A 22924-nucleotide genomic window follows, 5' to 3' on the forward strand; every position below is an offset into this window, starting at 1 on the left:
AAAACAGTCCAAAAGTCTTATTCTTAAAGTTTGTATTTGGCTATGACATGAAAAACTCTTTGCCCTGTCTCCTTTAACTCCCAGTGGTGGAGCCAGTGACAAGGGATGAAAATGAATGTGCTTCATGCAGAACAAAGGCTCTTAGACCAGCAGGTCTGTCTTGGCATGGCTGTTGGCCGTCTGTTCGGGGCAGTGTTTGACAGCGTGACAGTCCTCCATCTTTTCTAGACAGTACTCTCCATCACCCAGTCAGTGCTAGTGCTGTCTATTGTTCCCTTGCTCCCTCCCGTGTCCCCCTCCTCCTCGCATTGCAGCAGCATGCCATTTACAGACAGGCTCCTCTTAGTCCAGATACTGCTGATCCTGCGTGGTTTGTTGCACAGCTGAGCGGCGCCAGCGCCTGTTGTTACATCTCCCATGTCAAAGGACTGGCTCCTCTTTGGCTTGTTGTCCAGAGGTAGCATGAGGAGCCGGCTGAGGCTGGAGTCCAGTGTCCGGCCCAGCAGCGGCTCCCTATCTGTGTGAGGCTTGGCTGCCGTCGTTGAAGCGCTGCTGGAGGCTCCCGCGTCTCGGCCCTGCGCCCCCCGCAGCTCCAGCGAGGAGAAAGCCCCGAGGAGGTGGTCAAGGTTGGACCGGGGCTTGGAAGGAGCTGACCTCCAAATGTTGGCAAGTGTGCTGTTTGGGCTGTAGGAGCCCCCGGCCATGGAGCCCGAGGAAGAGGAGGAGGAGGTGAGGCTGCTTTGGAGGGAGCCACATTTGAACTCCACCACCTCATCCTGCAATGTCACTTTGGCCTTTACCTTGGGTTCTGGCTGCGGTTGAGGTTGAGACTGGGGCATGAGGAGTCCATTTTGCCCGAGCCGACCCCCGTTAGTCTGAGAGTGTGTGTCGCTGACGCTGGTCAGCTTCCCCACTGGAGCTTCTGTATCAGTAGCTTTGTAGCGCACCATGAGGATGACGATGAACACGAGCAGCGTGGCCACGATGATGCCTCCCACCACCAGGATCATGGTGCCTCCCAGTAGCTGGCTGGGCAGGGACTGGCACTGAGGGTAGTCGTCCTGCGTGAAGAAATGAGTGCAGCCCACAACGTTGGTGGCCGTGAGCGTAGTGGCTGTGTCGTCCCAGGCGGCCAGCACACACAGATCGTAGCGGGTCCCCGACACCAGATTTGTCACCAAGAAAGCTTTGCTGGAGGCCGGGATCATCCTTAACAAAGACAGAGAAAAAACAATTAAGACCTGCAGGTTAATGACTGTATTAAGATAAAGAGGTCTTCTTCTGTGTAATAGCCTGGGCTGATATCTCTTTTAATGACAGAGGCAGCTGTAAAAACTTCAAGCACTTATGCAGTAAATGCTGTAAATGATTGAGCCATCAGCATCTAAAGAGAATACACATGTAATTTCAACACATGGAGACTAAATTCACTACTGCAGTCGGTAATGCGAGCTCTGTTCACCATGCAATTTTTCATTAAAGGAGAGCCAGGATTGCCATTTGCATTCCCAGGGAGTTTCTCGCTGCTGCTAAGTCTCTGTGGTTGCTGCTTTAACAGACAGCCAACAGTAATTGGCTTTATCTAGAAGAGCCATCTGTCTTACTGCAGTGAACAGAGGGTCCATTTGATAGTGGAGCTCTGGAGCTCTGGAGCGGTGATAAATAAATAAGAAGAAAACCCAAGGAAACGCACGAAAGACTGGTAAGTGAAGTACGTGTTGTATGGGCTGATCTACGATGGGTTTGGTCCTGTGGGAAACGTCAGGCGTCCTAGTGGTAGGAATAACACAGGGGAGTGTGTCAGTAGTTGGGCTAATAAGCTCTGAGTTGTAAGCTGTAATGCTGTATGAGCAGGTGTGTGTGTATGTTCCCTCCTGCTTCAACAACTAGCATCAAGACATGGAGATGCCCCAGAGAAAGACAGCGAGCTTCTACAACTGCCTGAGGCAAGCTACTCAGCTGCCAGCAGAGGACTGTGGAGGTTGTATTCTTGCAGTTACACTCACACCTGCTCTTTAAATGATGTTACTAAATATTCTGTTATAGCAGGCAAAGTAGATTATGTCAGTTTGTATCTCTGTGCCAGGAAACTGCCAACGTTTTCCACTTTTCAGATTAAAATCACTTGATTGTGAACTGTTTTAGATGCTGTGGCACTTTCATATTAGCTCATATACCATATGTATGATGTCCAGACGCACAAAAAAGTCTCATGGAGCTATACCCTAAGTCCAACAGGAAGTCGGTCATTGTTATTTGAATTTTAAGTTTTTGGCGCCATTTTCGCCATTTCCACGCCCCCTAAGAACTCCTTCTAGAGATTTCATCCAACTGACTTCAAATGTACTCATCTTAAGACCTTAAACATGAAAATGTATCTTTTGCTTCCGTTACACCTGGTGGGCGTGGCAGCGTGGCACATTTCGAGGTTTCGCCATAAAACAGGAAGTCCTTACAACTCAAACATACATTACCCAATCTGCCTCAAATTTCTCACACATGACGAGGGTCCCATCATGAACACGTCTATGTCAACAGACCGCACCACAGCCCGTTCATTGCTGCTTGCAGCTTTAAATTATTTTTATTTTCTATTTTTTCCCCTCAAAAAATGAAAAATCTAGAGCAGGGCTGGATTAACCCCAGTGTAAATTGTGGGGCAAAAAACTAAACAACTAAACAGCTGTGGACCCCCTATTTAACCCACTCCCAATGTTTTAAATAACCATCTGGTACAATGCACACAGCAGCTTCATTATATTTTTCCTCGAGCCCAAGAAACCAACCAGTGTTCCTCCACTAGCTGTTTGGTGTGTGCTAATGAGTTGATATTATTATGATTAAACTGGGGCTGCTAATCAATTAAAAACTAAATTAACTAATTAATTGCAGAATTTGCTGTGATTAATCATGATTAATGGCTTTTTTTCTTCTTAATATTGAATTCTATAATAATGGATATTTGAATGTAAATATCAGAGAAATAATATGAATTCAAATTCTATTGTAGTATACAGCATCTTTTTAACTTTGAACACAGATTCTCTCCTGTGATTTACAGATTACTAATGAAACAATCAACACCATTACAATTAGATTTCAGCCGATTTCTCATACGCCTGCACAATAGTGGAAACATTTAGTAATACTTTTTTAAAAGCCATATATACATGCAATATATTGTACAGATATACAATTAATAATCATTATTTTCATCATTTGGGAATTTTAAAAGTCTACCCTCTTACTTCTATCACACAGGGTTCAGCCTTCTGCCACCCCTCTAAAAATCAGCTTGGACTCTTCCACTTTCATTATCAGACAACCAAAGCACTCCACTTCACAATCTGAAAATGAGCTCTGCCTGTTTTTCTCCTTTGATAGGCCTTTACCACAGCACACAGTCAGCTGATCACTGTGCATGCAAGTCTGCGTATCGCCTGTTAACATGCAGGAGACGCGGCGGCTGTCACAGATAATGTCACATGGATGCTGGAGGCAGGTGTGCAGTGACACGAGGCAGCTTTTGAGTGTGTGTGTGTGTGTGTGTGTGTGTGTGTGTGTGTGTGTTCCTGTTATCAGCGGCAAAAGTTAAAAAGTTCCTGTCACTGTCATGAGGCTGGTCCAGTGCACAAACACTGAGAATGTACTTTAGAGTGAAGTAGGAGAGATGTGAGATGTGTTAGACCAGCAAAACAGAATGTTGGTTGAACAGGAATTTTAATTTTATATTTAAATAATTATATCTATAGCCATATCTATTTTGCCAATTTTTTCAAAAATATTAGAAATAATTATATATAAAAGCGAAATAGTTACATTTCTTAGGTGAAGGCTTCAAATAAGCCCTGTTGAGTTTTCCATTTGTCATTTTATGTGTTATTTTTAATTTGTACAAACTAAACTAAACTAAACTGTTATTTTTTTGTCAGTTTGTATGTGTGTATATTAGCCATTGACAGCGGCAGTTCTAGCTCGTATGGTACGTATATAAATATGAATTAAATAAAGTAATTTGAATTATTACAAAATATAACACATTGCAAATAAAATAATGTAATTTGCACAAATTCTATACACGAATAATAAAATAAAACAACAAGAAATCGACAATACCCCCAGTAGTGTCAACCAAAAGTCAAGACTAAACCAGTTGACCTTAGTGGTGTACAGACTGATTATATTATTCTGAATGATTTCACACAACCCACAATGTGTCTGTGAAGCTACACATTCACACTGCTATCTGCTATCTGGCACTGACTGTATTATGTATTTATTATCTTTTGTATTGCTCCATGTGTATATTGTTGCTTTATGGTTGTTTTTATTTATTTATTTCTAATGGCTGCAGTACGGGTGATTAGCCCAAAAATTTCAACAAATTTCCCTCCTGGTGGGACAATAAAGTTTATCTTGATCTTGAGTATGAATTGTGGTTTATTTGGTAGTGTGAGTGATTTGACTTTTTGCATCATTGGGCTACCATAAAAAATGAGTTGTGCTAGAGACCTGAGGTTTTTTTAAGATGCTGTCCTGGGCGGCTGCACATTAACATCGTTGGTATAAAATGTCAGCGTTGGTCAGTGTGCCACTGTCCCTTCTAAATAATCAAGCAGATAAATAAATGTATTGATGTTTAGAAGATCTTTTGAGTTAAACTGCAGATATCTGTCACATGACATTAACATGATCAAGTACAAGCTGCAATTTCAAATCCTACATTTGTTTGCTCGTCCAACTCCTCCCACGCTCTCCACCGAGAAGACATTCATCTGACATGCAACGGAGATCATAGATGGGTTCAAAACCAAAAACCTTCTCAACCTCGCGCTGGTTGAGATGTTTCCCAATTAGTCACCAGAGCTCAAACAAAAGAAGCTGCTCCCCAATAAAAAAGTTCTGCTTCTCAGACAACTTGTGCTACACTTCATTACACGATTATAATTGGCTGCCTGGGATAGGGAGCCAAGCCGAGTGACGCTATGGCTGTGTGCTGCTCGCTCCTGTGTCTGGCTCTAATTGATTTCAGGTTGTCTGCGTCAACGGCCTAATTCATTTTAATTCATAGGAATGAAGCCTAAGTCCACGGGAACCTATGCCCATGCTTATCATGGCGAGATAAAAGTTCCTCCCCCTTCAGGCTGCGAAAGGCAATTTGTCGAGTGGCCCGCTTTAGTTCCTGACGATGGTGTGAGGCCACGGCAATAATCAGAGTGAAAGCAGGAGAGAGAGAGAAGGAGAGAGAGAGAGAGAGAAGTAGAGAGAGAGAGAGAATAAGAGAGTGGAGACGGAGGCTTAGGCTTCTTTAAGCTTTGCGAGAGATTTGTCAGTTACAGTTTTAATATTCTACACGTTTTCTCAGTTCAAAGAAAGAGCTGACAAAACAAATAAATCACCACTTCAGGCTGCATCTTCCCTGTCCACAACTATTAAACTATGACGTTTTTTTCTTCTTTTTTTTCCAGCTGCAAAGAATTGTTGAAACATTATTCATTATCTCTATTGATTCCTTGAGGCTTTTCTCTCTGGACAAACAAGGTCATGCCAAATGGTCTCTTGGCCCATTGATTCTGCCTAAACATTGGGGTGTTGCTGGGAAATTTGATTATGCTTATATAAGCAAAAAAATCCCTAATGGCCTCTCACTGGCTGCCCCTCACGCTCAGACTCTGCAGCTGTATAGTATGGGATTAATGGGCCATGACATTTTTCTGTGTCTGAGTCCATACCCTTGAATATCTCTTGGTTGCGATAAAACATCCTTTCTATCTAACTGTAATGGATGAAGGCATTAGGAAGAGGATGTTATATTAAAAAAAAAACAGTGGCACCTCGGGCCTGCTGTAGTTTGCCTGACTGTGATAACACATACCTGCAGCCTTCATGTGGGTCAATTTATGTCCATGTGGTTTAGTCAAATTTAAAGGGTTAAAATGTGAAAATAAACGTATGAATAACTTGCACACATTCTTTTTTTGTGGACCCAGCATAACATTTCTGCTTTTAATCCATTTTGAGAGAATATATTAGAGGATTATGATAAAAATGTCTAAGTGGTGTAACCATAAAAACTTTGTACCAAATAATTCAACTTGTTTAAAAACAGTAAATAGTCAATAAAACACCATATCAACTAGTTGATATGGCATAACTAGGCATGATCTTACATTATAACTTTGGAATACTATTGTTCTAAATATTACATTAGGAACCATTTACATTTTTGTGGTTACACCATGACATGACATTTTCAGGAGCATTCAGTCTTATTACTTTTGGTAAAAAATGGTGCAAATGTCATTTCAAATGATATAAAACCAACAAAAATACTAAATGTACATTTTAACAAACCTGATGCTGCTTTAAAAACTAGTTTTTAAAGATATTTATGAATTGCTCATCTTACCAACCCTCATTTCTTTCTGACCCATGTATCTGGCTCTCTTAAAAGAGAATCATGGCACAGATGCAAGAACACAACTGTCACAAGATGGGTTCAAAAGCAACAGCTAAACATGAAGCCAAGTGTTTCCTGTCATAGTGTGAAACTAAAAAGTAGGTTGAAATTAAAATGTCACAATAACTTCAATAAGCAAAGCAGAAGTCATTGATTTTTTTTTTTGAGGCAGCTGAGAAGCTGAAAGGTCTCTTCATTTCTTTCTTTTACTGCGCAGCCAAATGATGTTAAGATGATGTCTGAGACAGATTTGTTGACGTACTAAGAGTTCATTCTTGATCCTCTTACTGACCCAACGCTGACAAACCAAAATGACAAAAGCTCATTTTCAGCTAAATTGAAGTCGTGACCTATTTTGCTTTGTGAAACTGAAAATGCATTTCCTCTACAAGCAGTCCATAAAATTAATCTCAAACTCTATCAGAAGAAACTCTGTTATTACAGAGAAATGAAGATGAAGAAGCCAGGGTTATTCTGACTTGTGATGTTAATGAAAGATGACTCATGCAAACACTGCTGGAGTAACTATGGTTAAACAATACACCTGTCCAAAAGCCTTTAAGATCTATAACGAAGGTCTGACTCTTGTCACTGATGTAAAAATGGATTCAATTATGAAGTAACAAACCTTTCTGACCTAAAAATGTTGCATCACAGCTGCTTGTGACATTCTAGTAGAATTGTTACATTTTCAATAAATATGTTAAAATGTTATATATACTGTCTTTTTTAGCATTTAGGTTTACTGTACATTTCAAATATATATATGCATGTGTGTATGTGTGTGTGTAGTAGCTTCATTGTCATTATATTGAAGGTCAGACAGTAATATAACCAAATGTAGATAGCACTCCCTGAGCCATAAGAACATTTAAGACAATTAAAAACAACTTATGACATAAATAATTGATAATATTTAAGAGCAATAAAGTGCAACATGCAATATAAAAGGTGCAAACATAGCAAACAATAGCAATGCTTGGGGATCAGGCCATGTTCATTAGTTTAACAGCTTGGAGGAAGAAGCTGTTTTTCAGTCTTGTAGTGTGTGACTGAATTGTATTGTATACTTGGAAGTGGTGATAGCCAGGAAGTGTTAGGTCATATACATATATACGTTATGAGTTATTGGAACTAAATTTAAGATCAGAGGAATATATGTAGATGATGATAATCACAGACTGGTCAAAGTTTAGAAAGGAAACTGTATTTCACGTATTTGAATGGCAGCTGGTAATCACACCTGTCTAAATTGACCCAGTTTGGTTTGAATGTTTATAATAAAGCATAAAGTACAAAGTATCATCCAGTTCATGTGCAAAAAATGTAATATAGAAACATCCATGTCATTATCAGCCAATTAGATGAATAAATACACAACAGGAGGGTTAAAGGAACTGGAACTTTACAGCCATCAGCTCTAGTACAGAGATTCAGAGAAACGAGGAGTCACATAAAACACTGTACATCAGGTCAAGCTGTACAAGACTGCTATAGCTTCCCAAGCTTTGAATCATTTCACTCTACATAAAAAATTGCAACATGTATATATGTCATTTTGCAATTGATAAAATGACATGCTACTACTTGCTACTACCTCTCATGCAGGGACACATACTGTACTAAATGGAGAACCATCTACAGCCTCAACGTGTAGATCCCCATGCATTTAGCCATGATGATGATTCAGGCTCATACTTTTTATAGTGTTTTTAGAACTTTCATGTCTCCATTTAAAACACATGTGAGTCCATAAGGTGGTAAAGTTATGACTCACTGACACTCTGATGAGATAACAATCATACAGTAATTGCTTTTTATTTTAAATTTTTAATGCTAGAGTGAATCCACTACATGCTTGCTGCTAGTTAGTGATTGTTTTTCTACCATTAAAACTATTAAGATATGAAATATGCATACTTGGAAGTGATCGCTGTGTATTTATCGCTGCTAGTTGAAGTGCACAGATAGTACTTTCCTCTAACTCCCGATCAGTCACCCATATCGACAAAGGCAGCTTATACTAAATGACCTAGTATGATGCTGTTATTGAGTAGGGATCAATACAGTACTGTATGTTTTCTAGTATAGGAGCTATAACTCCAAAAGGCTTTTAGGCCCAGCTAATAAGCAGTAATGGCGTCCTCAGGAGCTTTTATTCATACATCTCAACAGAGTGTCCCACCACATGTGACACTTCAGCCATTATGTTCTTATAGCTGTGAGAAGGTGTTGCAATTTCACTGAAATATCACTGATAGGCTGAGGCTGACATGTAACTTCCATTATCACAGCACATAAAGGAGCATCCCTCTTTTTATGGCCTCAGCTCAGTATGATGACCATGAAGCACCTCTCTATGAGCAGGAAATAGATGCTTCATTTTTATATCTTATCCCAGAAGTGAGTTACATATGTTGTTATGTGTACTTCTGTAACTTTCTTTTGGAGTGAACTGTTCTTTTAAGAATAATCAGTGTATTTTTTATTAAAGTACATTTTGGGAGGAAAAAAACAATACAGACATTGTTATACTTGTTACTGATTGTCAGTTGATCCCAGATCTGCTCTGCCTCTCTTTTATCAGGTAACAAGATTCAGACTCTTTCCACTGTCAGAGTATGATACTTTCAAACTGCTGCTGGGTTAAACCTAAGCATACAGGACCAAAAAGAAAAGGCAACATTTGAAACACATACAATCATCAGGTAAACATGAACAAGTATGAACCTTTCATTCATCCCATCATTATCTCTCAATTAGCCTAAACCTGTCGTGTTTGTCAAATGACCCTTATAGGTATTAAACATTTCAGACTTGATTTAAGGTCATTTATGGAATCATAATAAACTAAAAGGCTACTGTAAAATGTTGACACTCCTTATATGGACTTTATTGACATAATACATGGCAGTGTATTTTTTACTAATCTTGTACATTGTGTTAACTCACACTGTTGTACTATTTTTATTTGACCTTAGTCGTAATAATAAAGTAACACTACTTTTACTAGAGAACAGTGAATGTACCTCCCTCACAAACTTTGGAACATTAAAATACTACACTCTTCAGGATTGAAAGAAAAGGTGTTTTCAGCTTCACAATGGCACAATGAAGTCTGTTCTGGTTTTGAATTATGAAGCTGTGTGCACCCTCAGGCCTTCACATTCACACATAAAGGCTCACGTAGAACCTTTATTTCAAGCCACAATATGCCAATCATGGAAAGTGGAGCAGTGATAACATTGTCCTCCAGCTCCAGTGTTTGAAGAGGAAACAGCTGACAACTCTTACTGTACCTCTTTTGCACAACAGTGAGGACGCAGCTAAAATGATTAGGTTGTGAATCCCAGCAGCTACAGGCCTATTTCCAAACTTCCATTCTTATCTAAACTTTTACACACACAGTCGCCTCCGTTCGACTTCCCTGAATTCAACTTTCCTGGTTATTCAGCTTTCATGAATCGTAGTTGGAGCTGCTTTCAGAACAATACACAGCGCAGACACTGCCTTTATACTGTAAATGTAGTGAGTGATATTCCCATGGCAACGTCAAAGCTCTGTTAGAATCACTCCACTGCAGATATGGTGAAGCTTTTGCTCACATCTTAATTTATCAGGCAAATTCCTGAGTTGTCATTAAGGACTGTTGGTGCAGCTCATATCTGTGTCATGTTAGACAAGTAAATCTGCCTCACCAGATTTTGAAATTTAAAAAGCCATTCCATTTCCAGCACTGAATTCTTTGCTTTTGCATCATAATTTTCACTTTTATTTTTCAGTGTCCACAAATTCAGAATCAAAAATTCAACTTTAATATTAAATCAAATAATATTCACATTGCCCAAATTCGACACGCCAAATTTAGATCCCAAAATTCACATCAAAAAATGGTAATAATACCAGAGGATCTTTGGATACTGTCTCAAATCCTACCCATATCAAGCCAATCAAGTTACGCTTCGTTGGTCATGTGACACCAGATGCTTGAAATTGCAGGATGATGGTGAGCTATGACAACAAACACAAACTATGGATCCAGGGGTGGAGATAGACGGTGGCTTTTGGGGCTGCAGCTCTGACTGTTTTCCCAAAAGCCCAAAATCTGTTTAAAAAAAACAAAAAAGTGACTTCAATTAGTCAACAATTGTGATTAAGAGTGAAACTTCGGAAAACAATAAAATGTGTTATGTAGTTAACATTATTGTAATATATTTTTGTTTCTTTGCTTATTGTGATTTATTTATTTCAGTGCAGTCCTTTTGGAAAATAGTTAATAAATGAATACAACTACTGATATTTGCAGTAAAATTAAATGATGTCTTTGTGAATTAGATTTTGCAGTGATTCTTATTTGCATAGAAAGTGATTTTGAACTGAATACCCTATGTCTTTACTATTCCATATTGGGTATTGCAGTAATTCTTGTTGTTTTCCCATCAACCATGCAACTTTTATCCTGCTGGGTCAATTATGACTTTTAATAAAGCATAACATGTTGAATTATCACCCAATTCTGTGTTAGACCTTTTTTTTTAGCCAACTTCATTTTAACTTTACACTTATTTTTGGAAATGATGGTCAATAGGCCTCATGAGATTATAGCTCATTTTGAGTTAAAAAAAGAAGGAAACCATTTCATATATTTGACAGTAGCACTTAATCACACTGTTTGTCTCTTGGGTCAATATTGATCTGGTCTGGTTTGACTGTTTTATAAAACAAAAAGTACAAATGTTATACTTGCAAAGAATCTAAATTAACCCATACATGTGATTTTAAGACAATGAATTGAAATAAATCCATATTTCTGAACTGAGTCAAATTTGACCAGAGGAAAACAGGAGGGTTAATATTTTACCTTGGATTACATTACTGACTACATCCTATAACAGGTAACTAGTAATTGTATTGGAATACATTTTTAAAGTAACCCTTCCAACCCTTCATGTTGGTGGAATTTTTAAAGTTTAAGGATCATGTGGCTGTTTTTAGCTCAATAGTCAAAAGCTGGTCTCCTTCTAAAAATGACTTTTCTTTAAACAACTTATCTCAAGGGTTGGACTAACCATAGTTGGTTATTTATCCTGATAACTAGTCAAATCAAACTATATTTTTATGTTGATAATTTGATGATGAATCCTTTTGAATCTACTCCATAGCAACTGAATTGACAAGTTTGGTCAAATTCTGGACCGGATGGAAAACATCCTACTAACAAGTCTGTGTAGAGGTAATCTAGGTCACACATCACACAACCTCCACCTGCTGTGAGAACTTCCACATCACAAGGATTCCACATCTTGCACTTTCAAGACAGGACTTGATCTGGTATTAAAATATGTCACTTTTAAGCTCGTAGGCTATTAAAATTCCCGTTAAAAATGTGAATTGAGTTGTTGGCTGAATTATTATCCTTGTAAAACTAAACAGAAGTGTCACTTGAGAGGGAATACTTCACACAAACTCTCCAGAACATGCACTGGGAGACTCCCTGTCCTCTTTACTTAACCAAATGAACACATCTGATTAGTCAGGCTGGTATTGCCTTGTTTTTGACACATCTGAAGTTTCAACTATTCCTTGTAAACAATCTCTGCACTCACAGAAACTATTCGAGCTGGAGTTCAAAGTGAACTTGACTCTGCTGATTTGATTTTCTCAGACTGTTACAGCTGAAGGGGATGAAAGCCCTTTGCAGTATTACAAAAACATCTGTCAACCTCTGCTTTCACATTAAAATGGGGCGTACTTGAAGTTATATTAAGTTTTTGGCATAAGTTTGACACATTTGAAGTTTAACATCTTTCCTGTGAATCATCAGCATTTAAATAAAATATTCAAGCGGAAGTTAACTGTGAACTTGACTTTTATTTTTCTGTTACAGCTTAAGGGCGTGAAAGACAAAACATCTTCCAACCTCACATAGAAATATGTGTACAAGTTATTTCCTCTAGGTCATGTAAAATTAATCAGAATAACTAGTAGTTACCTTTGGTTTTAGGCATGAGGAGTGAAATTGGTTAGGGTGTAGGTAAAATATTGGGGTAGAGTAGTGCAGGTCATGATTTCGCCATCCTATCGAAAAAACATTAGAATATAGTGGGGAAGTTTTTCAGTTGGCTGCAATCTGCACCCTCATAGCTAGATGGCACTAAATCCTACACACTTCACCTTTAAGAAATGTAATGTTCAGCTTTTCTATTGACCCTAGTTTATTTATTCTACAGCCTCCACATGAGTCATCATCTGCACAATAAACCTCAGGAATACTACTGCAATCCTCAGGGAGTCGAGATGCTCAAGAATATATTGAAGGTTCAGCCGTCCAAATGAGTCAAATCTTCTATGTTTCAACGTTACAGTGTTTTTAGTACAAAAGTCTTTTTGTTACTATACTTCCATCACAGCTCAACAGGGAAACACTAAGAGGGAATTTGATGCTAAAAAGACTGTAAATGTGTTCGATATCCACTTGACATGACTAACTAAACCTTCTCTTTAAGGTCTCAATATATTTAACACAAAGTGCTTGTCAGATGGTTTAAAACCTCTTCTATGCTGAATCAGTGCAGCCTTTCTACAAGATTTTATGTAACTTTCCTCCAGACAATCCAACAGTCACACCCACGTTTTGCAGTGATTGACCAGGTGTTTTACAGTATGAAAGTAGGTAAGCTTTCAACTTCTCTCTGAAGCTCACTTTATCCATTCTTTATACAATTCCTTTTGTCACTTTTCATTTGAAAAACTGATTCCTACACTGTGAGAATGTCTGAAATGTGCGCTGTTATCTTCAGTTGTATTATTTATCATTTCAAGATAAGAAATACAAAAAAAGAGTTGTTGGTGTAGGCTGGGGAAGCAGTGTAGCAGCAAAGAGACTATGATGACAGGCGGAGATATGAACATACTAGTTTGTTCCAAGCATACTGAACTCTTTCTCTACCAAACATCATGATCATAGTTAGGACCTCTTACCTCAGATGTTTGGCAGCATGTCATGATGCTCCTGGAAGTCATATTTCACAAAGCCTCTCAACTCGGTCACCAGACAATAACATTCATATTCACTTTCAACTAAGGCCTGGCCGATGCTGGATTTTTGGGTCTGATGCCGTTACCGATATTGAGGAGTAAAAACATTCTGATATCGATATATCAGCCGATAATTTCATATACACAGAATATTACATTTTTTGCAATGTGGCTGCAAACACTTGTGATAAAGATATCTTAAGGGGGTAGGATATATTACACTTTAATCATAAACTTCATTGTATAAAATGACATCAGATGTCAGTAAACTTCACAGGGAATTTGATTATTTCTAAATTCATGTAAATAATAAAACACATACAAAAAAAACATATACATGTATATATTAAAGTTGATTTAGGATCACATATACTTCAAATGCTGCCTGTATAAGTTTTAAAAAATCGGTGCATATTGCACAACATATACGCCGACACTGATATATCTGTGATAGGCCAATATCGGTCGATTACATCAGCTGACTGATACATCAGTCTGGCTCAACTTTCAACAATATCTGTGCAAAATAATGATGGTAAGATGAAAGAACAGGGGAGGTCGTAGTTGAGGTTTGGTGGAGTTTCAGCAAATAAAATGCTTGGTTAAGTTTAGGAAATGATCATGTTACAGTCTATGATGGGACATGACTCTGCTCTCATGCATGAAAATAAAAGCCGCTACAACACCACAGTTCCCAGTACCTCTCATTCCCACTAATAAGACTCAGGCTGTCCTCACTGTTTAATCCCAGGAATATTGCACACTTGTATATAGTATAAGGAATATATAAGTATATTGTAGATTTATATGGTTACAGATTATTTAAGAGATTGTTTATTTTATTTTATTTTATCACTTCACCTTTACAAGGCTACTGTTGTGTCAATGTTGAATTTCCCCCAAGGGCCCAATCAATAAAGCTGACCTTACCTTAGTTTACCTTACCTTAGCTGACCTTACCTTAGCTTACTTTACCTTAGCTGACCTTACCTTAGCTTACTTTACCTGAGCTTACCTTACCTTAGCTTACTTTACCTTAGCTTACCTTACCTTAGTTTACCTTACCTTAGCTGACCTTACCTTAGCTTACTTTACCTTAGCTGACCTTACCTTAGTTTACCTTACCTTAGCTGACCTTACCTTAGCTTACTTTACCTGAGCTTACCTTACCTTAGCTTACTTTACCTTAGCTTACCTTAGTTTACCATACCGTAGCTTACTTTACCCTACCTTACCTTAGCTTACTTTACCTTAGCTTACCTTACCTTAGCTTAGCTTACCTTACCTTACACACATCCATCTACAACCCCATTATCCACACCTTCCTGTCTGCCTCACTACATACAAGGCAAACTACTTTCTGCATTAACAGTGAATGTTAACTTTGGAGGTAAACTCTGAGGTTTGCGAATGTTAAATATGAGCATGAGACTACTAATTCTTCACTCTGAGCCACTACTGTAGGCTCATTCTATCTTTATGATTGTCAGTCACAATCGCATTAAGACATAAATATTCCCACCTCATAAAAAATGAAACAGAAACTAGATGGTGTTCAGATTGAAGCCACACATAAATGATGAGGTTGGGACTGGCTATTCCTCTGGGAACTTATTATTACAAGTCATTGTAATTTGACACGGGGCTTAAAGAGTAGATTGAAAGTGCCGGCAGAACATTCTCATTTATTTCACTCTTTTGCCACCTGAGTCTTTCTCTTCGGTAGTCCATCATGTGAAAGTATGCACGTTTGCAATTAAGTTTGTTTTCTATACATCTAACTTTTTTGTATATATAGCAGGCAGCACACTCTGCAAATCCTGATCTGCATGTATGCAGTGTTTATAAATGAGGCCCCTGGGAATGACTTTACAACAGCTGTCATTTCTCTAAGCACTAGGTGTGCATATGCTGTCTGAATATTAACATAAATGAATTGTGGATATATTATATAATCTTTCTCCATGATTATATAGAAATATGAAAATCATGATTAATCAATGTATACAAATAACAATCATACTCATTACATTACAGTACATTACTGTTAGCTGGACTGAAAAAACATTCTTCCTATACTATTATATATATATAATATACGGCATGAAACAAGTAAAAAAATATGCTTCATAATGGAGGGAAATATTGCAAAAATATGGGTGGCTGCAGCCCTGAGGCTACAGCTGGAAATATCTTGCTTTCCACAGTTGTGAGAGGAGTAACTGATTTAAATGGCATTAAGTAATTGGATTTTTTTCTGTCTGGTTTCAGATGCGTTTTGGAGGCTGTGGCAGTAGAATCCAATAGAAAGCCTCATTTTATACAGTTTCATCCCCGTCAAATGCTGCTGGATTGACAGTAACCCCCCCTCCCACCATGCCTCCCACCATGCCTCCCACCATGCCTCCCACTATGCTTCCCAAGCTTTGAAATTCCTGTGGTTCTGGACTACTGAGCATAATCAAACTTAACACAGCACAGTGTTTAGTGGGGGAGACATCAGATGATGAAAAGGTATTGAAGAAAGGAAAAGAGTTGTTTTTTTTGCTGCCGTTAAATAATTTGAAAGACAACACAGGCGTAAGGTGATGGATGGTTCCTTTGGGTTTGCCAACATCAGTGTGAAATATTATAGAGAACTCTGCAATGTACTCATTCCTCTGGGAAGTGTTGCTGGATGATTCTGTGAACACTGCACTATGTTAAAAAAGGCATCATTAAATGTTTGACCAAAATGGATCCGTCTTTGTTTAAGATCTCCAAAGCACAGCATTGCATTTATGTAGTTTTATAATGAGCCTCTCCCTGTCCTTTCAACTCAATATAATTCCTTCCTCATCTTTCAGTGATGAAGATCTATTTATTACTGTATAAAATACTGAGACTGCTGTTATGACAACTGTATATTACAAATTGCAGGAAGCTGCTGTGATTTCTAATCAGATTGAAGCTATTTCAGACAGTTTCCTATTCCTGCTGTGAAAAATGCCTTTTAATACAGGTGAAACAACAAATTATGAGGATAACAGCCACATAAATTGAATTTTGACCACTTGGGGGCAGGTGGACAAGCTGAAAACACACTATAATCTTAAATAGTTGATGTGGTAAATGTTTAATCAGCCACAGCAACATTAGCATTCACTTTGAGTCACCTTTATCATCACCTAATGATAGCTCTGGTTTGGTCTGCACCAAGTCCCGGGAAAGATATCTGATTCTTTACCTGATAAATGCGCCAATCAACCCTAACCTACTCCCTAAAGTGGCGGTGAAACTCAGGAAATGCCCACTTTTAGCCCACTTCTTTTGGGCTGGTGTTTGGTTTGTCCATTCTGGGCTCCCGTAGAAACATGGTGGTGCAACATGGTGGACTCTGTGGAAGAGGACCCGCTCCCTATGTAGATATAAAGGGCTCATTCTAAGGTTATAAAAACACAATGATTCTTATATTCACGTTATAATAAGCCAATAAAAACATACCTGTGAATATTATATTCAATTTCTGTTAAGTTTGTTCCACTTGGGCGGAGTTTAGCTCAGTGGGAGGAGCGCCCGCCACATGTGTTGAGGCTACAGTCCTCGCTGCAGGCGACCCCGGTTAGAATCCCGCACCGAGCGGTCTTATCCTTATCATTGCCCCCCTCTCTGCCTCCTGTTTCCTGTCTATCTCTACTAACCTGTCCATTAAAGGCAAAAAGCCCAAAAAATATATATATAAAAAAAAAAAAAAAAAGTTTGTTCCACTAAATTCCACTAAACACTGCTCCTTTTATGCACAGGTTTAAGGGCCCCAGAAGACATGTGCTTAAAACAGTTTAAATATATAATCTGTATATAATATGTAACACCATATGCAGGTTTTCAGGTATATTGGCTACTCTCAGTTTAGCTGTAGCTGAGTTTCCAGTGAGACAGATGAAGCGTTTACATCGAAAATGTTTTTACTCATAAGGCTACAAACCGCAATGTCAATCACAAGCTGTAGCACAGTAAGGCTAACAGGGCTACTGTTTGCAGGTTTTGCATTGAAAAGACACACAGGCCTATGTAATGTTTTATTTTGGCGAGTTTCATATGGTTTCTCCTGATAAGGGCTGCACTATATTTACTATTTCTTGTTAATTCAACTTGTGAAAAGCCACTTAAGTTATGGTGAAAAAAAAGATATCACAGCATTCTCTGATGTTGGATGGTATTGAACTGACAGATGAAAAAGTGTAACAATAAGCATATTCTCCAATCATTTCAAAGAAGGAATAAGACTGTAACCAGAGGCAGGTTTTTCTAGAGATCAAAAATTGTAGACATAAATTGGAAAATAACTTTTACCTTACAAAACAAAGCTAAATAAACACACTTCAAAATCTTACATAAAACCTACACCACAAATTATCTGATTGGTAAATTCATGAAGATTGATGTCTCTTACACCTTTTGTAAACATACAGCAACAATCTCACACCTGTTCTTTGAATGTGAAATGTCTAAAAAATGTTGGTTGTTCATCTGGAGTCTCACCTTTCTGAAGCTCTCAACTCTGCATATTCTTTTAACCTAAAAGATATCATCTGCTACGATAACTCAGGGAAAAAATACTGCAGAATATCTTATTAATTTTGTCAGCCAAAATGTTTTATTCATGAACAGAAATATGAGTCAGTGACAAATAAGGGTTGGCAAGATGGGCCATTCAAAAATATTTCCATTATTGATTATTTGCACCATTTTTTTTTAACCAAAAGTAAGACTGAATGCTCCTGAAGATGTCAAATTGTGTAACCACAAAAGAATGATAGATATTTCATCCACCTACAGTGTATTTGTGTGGACTTATACTAATAATTACTTCATTTTAAAAAGTTGAAATGGTTCCTGATTCACATGATTCCCCAGATTATATTTAATACTTAGAACAATTGTATTCATGTAAAAAGTTATAATGTAAGATCATGCCAAACTCGTTGATATAGTGTTTTATTGAGAATTTAGTGTTTTTTATCAAGTTGAATTATTTGGTACAAAGTTTTTATGGTTACACCACTTAGACATTTTTGCCATAATCCTCTAATATATTCTCTGAAAATGGATTAAAAGCATAAATGTTATGCTGGGTCCACAAAAAAAGAATGTGTGCAAGTTATTCATACGTTCATTTTCAAATTTTAACCCCTTTAATTTTGACTGAATTAATTATGTCTTTATGAAAGTTATGTCAAATTATGTATCTCCTCATATATGTAACTAATTTCTGAACTGCATAGACTCTATGCATGATGTGGTGTTTGCCTGACGGTGTATGCCAACACAAAAAACTATTTGTTGTCCACTGATGCAATGTGCTGAATGTTTCACATTGAATTGAGAACACTGATCTTCTCATGTTGCAGCTGTGCACACATACAGGCCTACTTGGCTGATGTAACCCAGTTGTGTCTCAACTTGTTGTTGACGTGTTGTTATATATTGATGAGTTTAATATTCTGTTTACTGATTAGAAGGGCACTTGTTATTACTATTTTGTCCACTGATGCATTGTCAACATTAATCCAGAGGGCTTGCAATTGATAGAACTTGTGGCAGTCTGAATTATCATGCATTTGTTAATTATCCAGTCGAAGTCTTTATTTTTTATTTTTATGCCCTTGTCTGCAGTTGACATCCTATCTGTTGTCCGCAGCTCTCCCTGCACACCTGCCCTTTACCCCCCTAATTAGCCACTCCCTGCCTTCCAGCTTCATTCATGTGCCAGATTGTCTATACTGTAAGCCTTTTTCACAGTAGACATTTTTCACGTGTGACAGCAGGAAAAGCACAAGCATAAATAACAAAATTAATGATGGCTGAATTCCATGCAGCTGCTTCAGTTTCAGGGCCCTAGTTCATGCCCACTGTCATGGCTTACTGAGAAGCTTGAATAGAACAGAGCCTTTTGTTAGCATTAGCCATCATTAGTGACCCCTGCACTTTTCCTACTATGACAAGTCAAAATTGTCTCTAGTGAAAAAGTCTCATAGCCTTCTCCTTCCAGTCCTCGTTCTCTCTTCCTGTCTGTCAGGATTCCGCTTGCCTGCCAGCTCCCTTTTGTCCTTGCTGGCTGCCTATTTGTTACTGACCTTGTTTTTGAAGTAGTCTTTTAACCTCACCTGACCGATCTCAACACCCCGCTTTTGGGTCCTCACAATTGCCAGATTTGTCACAGCAGGTTTACAAGAGCTTTTTCACTAAAAGCAGGTGCAGCTGCCTCCATAGTGCTGAGGCGAACTGCAGATCTTGTACTAATTCTTTCATCACTATGGGCAATCCCTTTCACATTACGCATTGGGATTAAATGCATCAGCGCAGGTTTAATCAACTGATCATTAATCAATCAAACATTCTGTACCATTTGGACCTATTAAAAACTGTGTCTACATTTCAAAAAATCCTACAAAAATAAACACGTTTTTACCTGTAGATCAGAACCTCATCATCAGAGCAGTTGTACTGGAGCTGGTACATCTTCACCTTGGGTGCTGACTTGCTAACCATCCACTTGACAAGCGCTGACACAGCTGTTACCTCAGAGACAGACACAGCCTTCTCTGGTTGGCTCTTGGGAGCCCCCTTGCTGATCCTGGTGGTACCTGTGATGTCAGAGAGGCGGGACTTTGGCTGTGCCGGCTGCCCGGTGCCGTTGCTAAGGTGTGGGAGCTGGACGATGGACACTTCCACAGAGGCAGTGGACTCCCCGGCCACATTAGCAGCAATGCACGTGAAGGTTCCGTAGTCCTTGGACGTGGTGATGGTGATGCTCAAGGTTCCATTTCTGAATACTGCGGTGCGGGAGGTGTTGCCAAGCAGCCGATCATCAGGGGAGATCCAGTGGATCGTAGGGGAAGGATCTCCAGTAGCTTCGCACCTTAGACTGGCTGTCTGGCCCTCCAAGACCAGCATTCTGTGGGTGTGTTGGGTAATGAGAGGTGGCTGACACAAAAACTCCTCGTCCTTTATTTTCCAAAAGTAACGCCCCTTCAGTGTAGGTGGGGAGGCACAAGTTTCCAGGTCGTCGTCTCTTTCAAGTCTTCGCAGCCACAGCATCTCACAGTTGCAGTGCAGTGGGTTCCCACCTATGCTCAGTGACAGCTGGGGAGCATAGGGTGTGGTAAAGATCATTGAGTCCTGGGCGCGGGCAAAGATGGGGTCTGGGGGTAATTTCTGTAATCGGTTAGAAGTCAGGTCCAGTCTCGCCAGCCTTTCCAGGTCAGTGAAGGTACCCTCTGGAATAAAGTCTAATAAATTGTGGTCCAGACTGAGCTGGTGCAGGTTGATCATCTGGCGGACTGAATCCCAGGGCAAAGACATCAAGTTGTTGTAGGAGAGGTCCAGATCCTCCAAGGCAGGTGCCAGGTCCTCAAAGGCCTTGTCATGGACGCGTCCCAGTTGGTTGTTGTTGACGATGAGGTGCTGAAGGTTTATCAAGCCTCGCAAGTCATCAGGACCAAGCTCCATCAATCGGTTGTTGTCCAGGTGAAGCGAGCGCAGCGTTTCCAGGTCACCGAAGGAGAAGGGCTGGATGTAGCTGATAGTGTTTCTGGAGAGGGTCAGGTCCACTAAGTCGGTCATATTAGCAAAATCCTGCTGCGTGATACGGAGGATGTAGTTGCCTCCCAGTCGCAACTCGACTGTGCTGCGGTCAATGTCTGGAGGCACGAAAAGAAGGCCTTTGGAGGGACAAAGTGTCCCCAGAGACTCTGACAGATTCTGGCATACACAGTACTTGGGGCACGCATGGGTGATCATCACTGTGGCTCCCAGGACCAACAGGCAGTAGATGATGTGGTCCATGATAGAGTCATACATAGGAACCTGTGTGAAAAACAGAGACATATAGACAGATGAGTATTCAGCAGCAATTCAATAAGACCTTTCAGACTTCAGAACACACAGGAATAAAAGGGATTAAAAGATATGAGATGGAGTCACAGGCATAACTGTGTCTCAACAGAAATGAGCAAAAAGTTAAAGTAATTTCCCCAAAACATCTGTTAAATGGGATCACTTTAAACATACCATCATTGCCTCATTTGAAATCTTTATCAGATGCCCACAGGGATCATTAAACTTTTATCTTATCTCACAAGTTCCTGTGGCAGGGGAGTGTGCCTCAGTTTTAAGTCATCTCTGTAGGATTTGGCCCAGAGGACTGAATCTTTGCCACTCATCTTGAGGTGTATTGATCTGACAACTTTGGTCCAGACAACTTCTGTCATCACAGCTGCAGGCATTAGAACAAAGTTTTGATCCTTAACTTTTACAATTTGCTTATGGGTGTGAAGGAATTTGGAGATAAAAAGGTGGAAAAGGCAGGAAGAAAAACCACCAAAGAGACAGTAAGAATTGGTTAAAAGGTCCCAAGTTTTATGATTATTAACCAAATCTTTAAGAATAGTACATATTTAGTGTTATTTTCATTGTTTTGATGTAATATAGCAAAAATTATGACATCAATGCCTGTTGGGAAAAGGGATGTGAACAGTCACATGATCCGGTAGACAGAACCTAAAAGTCTAGCCAACCTAAACGTTTAGCCATACCACCTTTCAAAACTAATTTCACCTGAAAGGTAAGACAGAGGTAATTTTACTTTTCCACTTTGTTATCTCTTCCAAATAACTGTGGCTAACCAAACATAATCCATTGTCTAACTTTTTCCTCTTGCCCTCTTATTTCAAGTGATGGTGCTTTCAAAGATCTTTTTAAGAGCAATTAATATGGTTCAGTCTATACTTCTATCAAGGACATGACCATTTATAACGAATAACTACACAGTTATGTTTGGCAGGACATGTTCTGCTCTTTGTGAGAGATCTATACAAATTCATGTAATAGTGAGGGTTTTGCTCGGAGAACTTATCCCCCCTTAATAAACATAAATATTAAATAATAGTTAAATTGGCCCAAACCTGTCACATAAGGAGGAGCTAGTGAAGGGTGATGTAGCAGTACATGGCATGAAGTGCCAGGAGGGAGAAGTGTCACTGGTAGCCAAGCAGCTGATGGTGAAACATGACTAATGCAAGTGTAATTTCAGTGACTCTGCATGAATGAACACTATGCCCTATCGGGTACAATGTTATTATTGGACTTTGGAATGATGGCCAAAATTATGAAATAAAATCTGAGTTCTAACAGTAATTTCCCATTAAGGAGTCACATATTCACTGGGAGAAATATGGAATACAATGACAATAACCACATTTCCAGGAGATATAAAGCATCTGGCCATTGACAATTAATTAAAAACATTATAAATTCTACTGTCAGAGCCATACGTCTTGCATTTGTCTTGGCTAGTTGGTTCCTTTATGGAGTCTGTCAGTTATTGGCTCCCAAGGGACACTGGAACAGTATCTATCTGGGAAGTCATGTGACCCAGGTCAATTT

The 22924-nt window shown here is 39.0% G+C and overlaps 1 protein-coding gene across 1 annotated transcript; it reads right to left on the reverse strand.

Moving 5' to 3' along the window:
• Window positions 1-224: 224 nt before the first annotated feature.
• lrfn2b (leucine rich repeat and fibronectin type III domain containing 2b) lies at window positions 225-21340 on the reverse strand. The gene is made up of 2 exons (XM_053336926.1): window positions 19950-21340; window positions 225-1209 (listed from the first exon to the last, which is right to left on the reverse strand). Exons 1-2 carry the CDS (start codon window positions 21338-21340, stop codon window positions 225-227), a joined length of 2376 nt encoding a protein of 791 aa, XP_053192901.1.
• Between the last annotated feature and the right edge of the window lie 1584 nt (window positions 21341-22924).

This window comes from Scomber japonicus, chromosome 17 (genome assembly GCF_027409825.1).
Source record: "Scomber japonicus isolate fScoJap1 chromosome 17, fScoJap1.pri, whole genome shotgun sequence".
Classification (NCBI taxonomy): Eukaryota; Metazoa; Chordata; class Actinopteri; order Scombriformes; family Scombridae; genus Scomber; species Scomber japonicus.